The sequence below is a fragment of the Gossypium raimondii genome, chromosome 5, assembly GCF_025698545.1.
Source record: "Gossypium raimondii isolate GPD5lz chromosome 5, ASM2569854v1, whole genome shotgun sequence".
In the NCBI taxonomy this organism is placed as follows: domain Eukaryota; kingdom Viridiplantae; phylum Streptophyta; class Magnoliopsida; order Malvales; family Malvaceae; genus Gossypium; species Gossypium raimondii.
The window spans coordinates 27,678,619-27,689,963 of NC_068569.1; the positions used below are offsets into that span (position 1 = coordinate 27,678,619).

The 11,345-nt window shown below is 33.8% G+C and overlaps 1 protein-coding gene across 1 annotated transcript; it reads left to right on the forward strand.

Annotated features, from left to right (window-relative positions):
- Positions 1-230: 230 nt before the first annotated feature.
- LOC105770715 (protein ZINC INDUCED FACILITATOR-LIKE 1) lies at positions 231-5,824 on the forward strand. Its single transcript, XM_012592035.2, has 18 exons — positions 231-348; positions 439-679; positions 919-959; positions 1,276-1,336; positions 1,439-1,541; positions 1,636-1,738; positions 1,832-1,885; positions 1,970-2,032; positions 2,482-2,531; positions 2,649-2,724; positions 2,977-3,192; positions 3,306-3,393; positions 3,995-4,080; positions 4,184-4,291; positions 4,614-4,658; positions 4,745-4,833; positions 4,963-5,006; positions 5,457-5,824. Exons 2-18 carry the CDS (start codon positions 535-537, stop codon positions 5,546-5,548), a joined length of 1,464 nt encoding a protein of 487 aa, XP_012447489.1. The 5' UTR covers positions 231-348; positions 439-534; the 3' UTR covers positions 5,549-5,824.
- Positions 5,825-11,345: the final 5,521 nt, after the last annotated feature.

Genomic DNA, 11,345 nt, shown 5'->3' on the forward strand with positions numbered 1-11,345 from the left:
AACTAGCAAGTTGGTGTAACATTGAAAACAACAAATCCTTGTCCGTTTTCGTGATTTTGTAGTCTTGCAAATCAATGCACGTAACTTGCCATATCTCTGTCTCAAACCCGTTCATACGTTTCTTTTCTTGTCTTTATACATTTTAAGGAGACCCGTTTGAATTACCTCGCTGGCATGATTTTGCCTGGTAATTTCTCGAAAAGCCACCTTTCCTGCATCTAATTATTGTCCATATATATACGATGTATATACATGCTGTCGTCTTTGTAGGTTTGACGTCTGCACCCCTTTTATTCTTAAACGAGATTTGATAGAGAGCACATGGTTTTTAACATACTGCAATTTTAGGTTTTTATTCTGTCGTTTTCATATATATATATTTTATATTCTTTTGTTATCTTTGTTTTGATTGATTGCTTTTCATTGATGAAATTTAAGGGCTTGGATAGCTGGATATCAAAGAGGAAGAAAAAAAGAGTTTATTGAGCTTGAATATAGGTATCTAGTCATTCACTTCAGCTCAAAGAACCAAGTATGGCTGCAGAGTATAGAGAGCCCCTCTTAAAGAAGAAGCACTATAAGAACTGCCCTGGATGTAAGGTTGATGAAATGAAGGAATTGGAGCAAGGCCTCCCAATTCGGCCACTGCTTTCCATATGGATTATTGTTTTATGCACTGGTAAGGACAACCTATGTTGTTCGGGACTCGGATTTGAAAGTCGGATACGGGTGTGTCTGACATTGATATGATCAATTTTTCTTTAAAAGTTTGTATGAAAGATTTGCTGGAAGTCATATCTTCGTATTCATGTCGGACACAGCAACATAAGTTTTAAGGGGATTTTATGTAGAATGCCTCTTTCATTGATTTCCTTTTATCTTTATTGGTCCTAATTTCCTACTGTAAAATGTTTCCAGCTCTGCCGATATCATCTCTCTTTCCTTTCCTATACTTCATGGTGAGTTTGGATAATTTCTTCTTTATGACCTTTTATCTTTTTGCAAGTTTATGTAAGCAAAAAGTTAATGATTGTGCACTAAGTTAAACCCAGTTCAAGAGTGGAAGTGTCCAATACAGTTATGTATCCAAATGGGTATGGTTAGATTTTTTAAAGTTTCTCAGTGTAGTTGGAGGGTTCATAGAAGTCATATCCCTGTACCCATGTATGAATCAAGAGTGTCAGACACGTATACTTCAAGAAAAATGAAAGCAGGTTTACTTAAGTTAATGTGTTGCTTACTGTAGTAGTTTTCCTTTCATTCTTCTGTTTCCAGATAAGGGACTTTCATATTGCTGAAAGAGAGGAAGATATTGGCTCCTATGCTGGTTATGTGGGTGAGCTTATGTTCACTGCTTTCTCTTCATTGCTGCATTCGTTTTTTTCTTTTGTTTTCAATCAAACATATGATCCTAACACAATGCTCAATATCTTTGAAGGATCTGCATTTATGCTTGGAAGAGCTTTAACATCCGTATCATGGGGAATATTTGCCGATCGTTATGGTCGAAAGCCTGTAATAATTATGGGAACTACTTCAGTGTTAGTGAAACTTCTATCATAGTTCATACTTCTAGTTGACGTTTCTAAAGTAATGGTGGAAATTTTCTTAATTTTCATTGAAAATGCTTCTCAGGGTTATTTTCAACACCCTTTTTGGCCTTAGTGTAAATTTTTGGATGGCTGTAATTACAAGATTTCTTCTTGGAAGTTTGAATGGCTTACTTGGACCAATAAAGGTTCGTTCGCATTCAGCACGAAATGGTTCAAACCCAAATTTCATTGCATTTGTTTCTCGATAACTATTTGACTACTCCCCTCACAACCTCCAGGCATATGCAGTCGAAATTTTTCGAGATGAATACCAAGCATTAGGCCTATCAACCGTAAGCTTTTATTGACTTTTTACATGCTTTGGTAGCATGAACTTTTGCTTCTGCATCAATTTAAGAAGTATTACTCGATCTCAGGTTAGCACAGCTTGGGGCATAGGATTGATCATTGGCCCTGCTCTGGGAGGTTTTCTAGCTCAGGTACTTCCATTTAAGGCTTCAAATACAGTGTAGACCATTTATTAAATTCTATAAATGATCTTTTATAATCTATATTACTCGGACTTGAGTGTTACTGTTGGATATGGAAATGTGACCGGTTATGTTCAACTTTTTCAATGATTTTCATAATCATATATATCCCCATACTTATATCTGGATTTACGTTGGATACAGATGTGAGTTGGAGCAACATATTCTATAATTACGTCATCATGGTATTAGTCCATAGCATCTTTAACTTCAACTCACAGTTCAGAAGCCAAGATTGTAATCATGTTAAAACTGAGAAAAAAAAAAAGTTTTATGCTTAATCTAAAATTTTTGAAACTTTTTATGGAAATTGTGTCTATACAACTAGTTTCTCACCTGATTTTGATATACGTTCCCCTGCACTTCAAAGTATTCATTTTCTAAATTTTATGATTCAGCCAGCTGAGAAGTATCCAAATCTCTTTTCCAGAGATTCATTGTTTGGAAGGTAAGTGAATGAACATATTCTGCTTTATCTCCTACACTGTAAGATTTTAGAACTTTTCACGTTCTGTATTAGTACTAACTCTATATTGTTTAAATATGATGATATTCATTGTTGCAGATTTCCATATTTCTTACCATGCTTGGCCATATCAATTTTTGCCTTGGCAGTAACCATTGCTACCTGCTGGCTTCCGGTACGTATTCATTCGGTTTAGTCCCTAATTTCCATCAAACCTATGCCCCAAAACATTTCTGGATATGAGTACGAGGATGTAATCCTCTAAGCAACCTCCAAATATTGAGGGGAAAAAATGAGCATACAACCATGAGTTATTTGGATCTTTATTTGTAAGAAAAATATTTGCTTGTTCTTGTAATGGCTTGATATGGTTGGCAGTTTACTCCATTGCAGATTCTTAAAAAACAAAAATCTCCTTTTATTGCAGGAAACACTTCATAAACACAATGACAATGATCAATCATCTGATGATTCATACGATGCTTTGGAAGCTGCATCTAATGAATCTAACACAAAAGATATAACAGAAAAGGATGAAGGAAGAGAATCAACTTCTAAGCAAAGCCTCCTAAAGAATTGGCCTTTAATGTCATCTGTCATCGTCTATTGTGTTTTCTCCCTTCATGATATGGCCTACACAGAGGTACTGATCATATTTAACTTAGATTCATACAAGCTTGTCGAAAACTTCATGGTTCCATAAGCTATAATAATCAATCTAATCAAAATTTGTTGCGACTCATCTTCATGCTGCAGATATTTTCTCTATGGGCTGTTAGCCCTAGGAAGTATGGAGGCTTGAGTTATTCGACGGAGCAAGTCGGGGAAGTTCTTGCAGTCTCAGGTGTTAATATTGATCATATTAATGTTCCGCATGTTTAAGATCATCGTAATACATTTTTCGGATGTCGCTCTAACTCTCCATTTTTATTTAAGTACCCGACGCTTATGCACACTTGTGTATGAGGATATGATCCTCCAAAGACTCTCCAAATAGGTTGAAATCCTGGAAAAAAAATTGAACATTCCCGTGTCAGAAACAGACCTATGTCCAACACTCACATCCAAGTCTAAGCAATATAGCTTTTTCCCGCAACTGTATTCTCTTCACTTCATATAAGCTGCCATGTCTTGGCAAAATAAAAGTATAAACTTCTGCAATCACAACTATAACTCCACTATTCAATTTGTTAAGCGGTGTTATTCCACATCCATTAAGTTCATATATTGTGTCTTCGTGCTTAGGTTTGGAGTCTCCACCAATTACGAGTAGTTCATTAAATTCCATAAAATCTATGATTATATATTTTATATCAAGAAAATGGAATTAATATACTTAGTAAATATGGATAGCTGAAAGAGTTTTGAGATTATCGTGTCCGAGCAAAACATGTGCTTCCTATGGAGTAAAGTTTTAAATTGATCAATTCTTCAATTTATCTTAGGTTTCAGCCTTCTTGTCTTTCAAATTTCCTTATATCCATTTATAGAGAGGCTTCTTGGACCTGTAATGGTGTCTCGGATTGGAAGTGTAAGTCTCCAAAACCTCGTTACATTTATCGTATTTCCCTGTTTTATCTATTTGTTGGTTTATAATATTTTTTTTTCCTGGTTACATGATTTCCTACTTGCAGATCTTAGCCATACCTCTCTTGCAAAGTTATCCTTGGATAGCCATGTTATCTGGCTTCACTCTTACCTTGGTGATAAACTGTGCATCAGTCCTCAAGAATGTTCTATCAGTAAGTGAAATATTGAGAGGCATTTATATCAATGTATATATATGTTGAAAATAGGAATTCTTTTTCCTTGTCCATTAACTTGAGTATTTACATGGATATATATACACAACTATGTTGAACTACTTAAAGGAAATACAATCTTCACAATAAATAGAATAAATAAATACAAGTCTGTCAATAGTCAATGGTTAACAACAAATATATAACTCGTTTTTAGAAATGATCATTTAACTGTTAGATTTCACTGGTGCTTTAAATTTCTTCAGAACTTGTATTTTTGGACTTATATGACTTCTAATTATAAAGTTTTCGACACAACTAGGTATCGGTCATAACCGGATTATTCATTCTGCAAAATCGAGCTGTGGTAAGTCTTCACTCTGGATTATTCTTTCTTCTAATTATAGAACTAGAATCCACCTCTTCTTAATACGATTAAATCTGGGAAAACAGGACCAGCACCAAAGAGGAGCTGCTAATGGCATTGCCATGACTGGAATGTCTCTTTTCAAAGCAGTTGGCCCTGCAGGAGGTGGTGCATTGTAAGTTCCTCTAGATTTTATCCCTTGCTGCTAGTAAGCTAGTATTCACCATTTTTCGATCATGTTGAATGTTTTCTTTTTTTTTCGATTTCTATAATAATCAAATCTCATAATCTTTTTTTTTCACAGGTTTTCTTGGTCGGAAAAGCGTCTAGACGCTTCATTTCTGCCAGGTATGCTAAATCAACTAAGTTTCACTATGAAATTTCGGGGAAGGCTTGGTTAGAATAGAATCGAAGCATGTTGTGAACTTTTAGCATATCTTTGGAAACTTTCATCGTTAGGTCCGTATCAGTCCGCACGTCTATAATTTAAGAGTGTTGATCAAAGTGAAAGTGACCTTCAAGCATTTCAACTTAGACTTGATTAAAAACGAATGCTGACATCAATAAGTTGAAGATTTTCTTGATCATGTCTTGAAACAAGGATATTCTAGGGGGAATGGATAGTCTAGGTAGCAAGAAAGCAGTAGGGTCTTTAAACCCCATGCTCGGTTCACGCACCGTAGGTTGTAGCGCATGGCTTTACTATTGCTTGTTTCCATGAATGTGTTTATAGCATAAGCAGGTTTACATTGTATAGATACAAGAATTTAGAATCTAATTATTGTTATTTGATTACAGGTACTCAGATGGTATTTTTCGTCTTGAATATAGTTGAGGCAGTTGGATTTTTGTTGACATTCGAACCATTTCTAGCTCAACGTAGGCAATAAAACAAGGGATCCCAATGGTTGGGATAATGATCTTTTATTTTATTTTAAGAATGCAAAAAAGAAGAGAATACTCCAAAGGCTTAAATCTTGGTCAACAAAGTATCCAGATACCAGCTATGTCACTCGGGTTCTTAATTCTTTTTGAATATTCATGTACGACACTATGTTAAATATAGGTATGAAAATAACAGCCCCCCCAAAAATGAACACACCTATGTCAAGGCATATTTGTATCGTGTACTTACCACTGAATCTGAATAACGTAGCTTATAAGTATATTCATTCTTGTCTAATGATGATATCTAGTCATTTATTGCTCCCAACAAGGTTTTGGCAAAATGTGATTGCTTTTAATATAAAGACTGTTTAGCAGTTTTTGATGTATGCTTCTGCTTTGATATTTATTCTGCTCTATTAGAAAATTGCCAATGCAACCAAAGTCATGGTTTTTTTTTTTTTTTTATCAGCAACGTGAAAACATGACTTAATTACCATTCACTTAGAGTCTTAGACATAACAACATGGTTTAACAAAAAATAATATCCAAAATTTGAACAATATCCAAAGGTACTACTCTGCATGTTACCTAAGAATCTGTATGTGCAACTTACATAAAGCATTAAACTTACAAAATGTCAAGCCTTGTTTTGAAGCACATCAAGCAACCAAGTAGGCTTATGTTCTTTAGCATATACCTCATCCTTTTGATTCATAGGAGTGCACATCATCCCTATAATACATCATATGCAACATGCTGATACACAATCATTAGCACCAAACAACCTATCTAATGCATCAACCTTATTAACAGCCAATTCACTACATATCTCAAACCATCACAGCCACCAACTCTTCATCACAAGTCAGTAAAGCACACTAGAAATCATCCACATCCCATAACAACTAGGAGTAAAGCAGGCGGTCTTAAACCAAAGATCTATATGGCCACATCATCTCAAATGAAATTTCTATTCATGAAGCAATGAAATATCCAGCTTGCCGCGTCTGATTTGGTTCAGTTTTCAGCTTCTTCTTTTTTTATAGCTTTTGAATATTAATTAACAAAGTTTCATAAATATTTTTAAATAATAAATTTTCAAGTAAATAAAAAATAACTTTTATATGATTTTAAAATAATTGTATAGAATTTTTAAGTTATTTTTATTATTTTAAATATAAAATATTTATTTAATATTATAATAAATTAAATTAATTATAAAGTAAATAAATATAAAATTTGGTCGATTTCAAATAATCATAGTTTTTTTAATATATATTTCATAAATTATACAAACACATTAGTTCAGATTAATCTTTTAATTTTTCGATTTTTCTTATTCAACTAAGCATGGTAAAAAAACTGGCACGATCCTACAACCTCTCCCTCTTACAAAAGTAATTAGGGTTCAAAATTAAGAAAAATCTTGATGGCTCAATTGTTATAAGACTAGGCTAGTGGCAAAAGGATACACTCAATTGGATATGATTTTTATGAGAATTTCAGTCCTATAGAAAGAGAAGGTACCACTAAAATAATCCTAGCTGTTACAGTATTGAATGGATGAACATTAAGGCAAGTTGTTGTCATCAATGGTTTTTTGAATGGTTCATTATTAAAAGAAAATTTCACGAGTCAACCTCCAAGGTTCGATGTTGAAACATTTGATGGTCAACAACTAGATTATAGGCTTCACGAGGCATTTGTGGCCTTATACAGGCACCAAGGGCCGGCCGGTTTGAAAGGCTAAAGACTTATCTCACATCATAGCTCAAATTTACATCTTTCCAAGTCTATACATTCACGTTATAAGGATCACTCCACACTCCAAGATATAGGTTATGGTGTATGTGGTTGATATAATTGAGATTGGGGATTCTAACATTGAGATTAACAATTTAGTTCAACAACTAAATGGTGAGTTTTTCTTAAAGACTAGGATAGTCTGAATTCCTTTTCCTAGTGTGGAGGTTCAACACACGGCAACACCTATATTTCTCAATCAAAGAACACATATCATGGACTTGTTAATTAAAGCCTCTATACATGAAGTACATCATGTTCCTATTTTTATAGTGGGTGCACAATAAATGCTTGCATCACATGGTAAATCTCTAGAAGATATCCAATAATACCAAAGAGTGGTAGGTATTAGCGCATAACGTGATTATGCTTTAACTCATCTATAATATTTATATTTTTCATATTGGTAATTTTTTATTTGAATAATTTTAATTTGGTTGTTTTTTATTTGAATAATTCTCCTTTTATCTAGATTCCTTTAGCATATGATTACATCAAACATGTATATAAACAATTTGAATAAAATCATCTCAATCTTTCTTCATTTATTAAAACTCTTTATGGTAATTAGAGCCCTTCACTCATCACCCATTGCCTCTAATGTGACTATCATCAACATTGCAACGAAAGCTTTGACTATTTGTTCCATCATATGTCGGAACAATAGTTGAAATAATAAGTTGGGACTGTCAAAGGTTGCGAGATTGTTGACAGATTTGATTGTGTATAATTGTATTTAGTCCAACAAATGAGTAGGTGGTTGGTGATAATGAAAACCAAGTCCATGTGAGGACTCTTAGATCATTTGAGTGGCTTACTTAAGGGAGGAGAATAGTTTGTCTTTTCTAAGATTTCTATCCTTATCTTGATTAAAGTATTTGAAGCTACTGGAAGATTTGCTTTGAATAGAATTTATGAGGTAATTATTAAAGATAATTAAGTGATAAATTCAACTTTTAAATGATAGTTTAAAGTCTACCAAAACATTATTGAAGGGACTCTTGAAGAAGCTTATAAATAGGCAACATTGTCGACTTGCAAAATATAGTTTTTGGAGTGCTTATTTCGATAGTTACTTTGTGCTTTTATTGATAAATTTGTTTGACACTTTATAGGTTTTATTGGAGAAATTTTTTATGATTTATATGTGAGGATATTTTGGGGTGAGCAATTGTAATAATTGAGTTCATTATTGGGGCTACAGTTATCCATTACAGGTAGATTGTGTTTAAGCTAATAGATGATCCAAAACAATTGTTAAATAATGTTATTTGTTAAGTAAGGTTTCATGGAGTAGAATTGTTGATCTGAGCTACATTAACAAATATTGTTTGTTATTTCTCTCTTTACTTTGCACTTTTCATTAATTTGTTGATAAGCAATTTGTTCCAACTCATTATTCCACTCTCTGTTCCAACTGAAGTTAGGACAATAATTTGGGATAACGACAAACCAAGGCTTTTCAATTGGTATCAGAGTGGGCTTTAGACACATGTGAAGGAAATTCTAAGTTTGGTTTGTCATCATGTTGAAGGGAGTTTAATTACTCGAACCCTTTTATTACTCGATTCGAAAAACTATGCATATTGGAAGGCTCATATAAGTATTTTTATCATGTCTATTAATAAAGTAGCTTGGGAAGCTATTGAAAATAAGTGGAATTGACCAATTGCTATTGCCATTGATGGTACCACACGAAAAAAGCTTATCATTTCTCCATTCTTACATCATGTTTGGTTGGGTGTATTGGGTATGCCAATACACCCCTAATCGGTGGGCCCCACCTAATCTCCCTTTATTCTGTTGTTTGGTTCATAGTATTGGTAATACACCCCTAATACATTCCTGACCTAATCGGTGAAATCCACCGATTTCTAATCCCCTCCTTTTGCTCAATTTAGGTGCCGCTTAAGTTTAGCCTCCCTGTTTTAACCTCCTGATCGCTTCTTTTATTTTTTCCTCCTACTCCTTCTTCCGTTCTTCATCTTCTTCTCATTCTTCATCCAAGTAACTTTCCTCTTACTTCTTCCGTTCTTCATCTTTTATTTCCAATTTTCCTTAGCTTTGTCCGTCGCATATCTTCTCTTCTCAGGGCTGTTGTTTTGTTTCGCTCAAATCTATGGTTGCTTTCACCTCTTTCTCTCTTTTTCGGTACTCTTTTATCTGTTTATATTTTGTTGAGGGCTGTAAATGAAGGTGGTTCTCATATTAGAAAGGTAGATGCAGTTCAGCACATCAAATTGTTGAGGGTTATATTTATCCCTTCTCATGGAGCTAGTGAAATGCTGGAAGTTCATGGAGAAACAGATACCTCAATGGTATCTTTCAATGAGTTCCTTATCATGTTCAATGATCCTGATTGGGGCTTTGGTATTTTGTCCACTCTCCTGAAGCTAGAAACGGAGATAGGAATCGTCATGAACGCCATGTGCCTTTCGGTTTGCGTTACCCAATTATTGGTTCTCGCTCTAAAGAAGTAAAATCTCATTTTAAGTCTTTGTAATCAATGCTACTGATGAGGTAAGGTTCCCCTAACTTTAAACAAGATGAATATAAATTCAAGGAGTATGGGAAGGAAGTGAAGCAATAAAAGATAAGTGCTTGTGCTTTAATTTGCAATCCGGAAAGATCCATAGCTAGTTGGTTTTAAAGTCTTTTGCTAATCTTGTACCATTCCATCGTATTATTTTAGGCATCTCCATGCATTGTGCAATATCTGAGTTCATCAATATGTTCATTGGCCGTGTCATGCTCTTGTGTAATAACCGTTTTCAAGTGATGGCTCTAAAATATCTCTGTTTCATAATAGTTGTTGTAGAGTATTTTTACTCTTCTGTTCTTGGGGGAATTTGAGATGATGTATATTTGAGATTATTACCTAACTATTACATACGCTTCCTTTTTTCCCTTGGTGGTGTTGAATTTTCCAGAGAATTTTCAATGGAGAAACAAACGTTATGTTTCTATTGGGCAAAAGAGATGTTATCCTTTGGGGATGCAGAGCGTTAATTCTGCTCAGACTATTCAGCTGAAGTAGTTGATACTAATTGATGAATAAAATTATGATAGTAATTATGATAAAAGAGATGTTTTCCTGTATGATGGGAGATTTTGTGAACCTAAATTTTACATTATGCACCATATACGAAAGCTTATTCTGTTTGAACTCTAAATTTAGATAGACTATCTTAAGAATTTCTTATATTAATAAATATACTAATTGAATGTGGATTTAAATGTTTTGATAGGTTCCAACCCCACTCTTTGTTATAGAGAATGAATCTTTTCATATTCACACAATGGTACTTGTTTGGAGGAGCATCTTTAGGCTAAGGTATTATTACTAGGATATCAATATCTATTGTTTAATTTTTTTAATTAATTCACAGATACAATGGCAAAAGCACTCTCATTGCCTACCAAAGATACTTTATCCACTAATGCTCTTGCTGAAGCCAATCATTCAGTTTGTAATACTTCTTTGGTTTCTTTGCTTCAAAGTTCTTCCTCCTAATGCCTTCATAGTGCAGGTGAGGTTTTATTTTCCAGTGGAGAGATCTCAAGTTCTATTTTCTATATTGTTTAGAGTAATTAGTCTTACTCTTTACTGTTACTGAATGTTGTTGTTGTTGTCTTTTCCACCAAAAATTGTAGAATCCTTTTAACGGAATCTATCTTTCAAAGATTTTGATGTACTACCATGGTGTATCAAATTTTTAAGTAGAGATTAACCACAAATTAGCTCTTTCTATTAATTGCTTAAGAGGTTGAAAATAACAGTCTAAAGCTCAAGCAATGAGTGGCAGGCTTATGACTTATGAGCAATGATTTCAAAAGAGAGAGATAAGAAATGAATAGACAAAAGTGATTGGTGTACATTTGTTACTTCTGCATGTATGAATGAGTTTTGTTGGCTTGTTTTTCTAGTAGTTATTATTTATCAAATTTTCTATGATTTTTAAATGAGTTTTAACCAGAGTTATCTCACACTGCTGC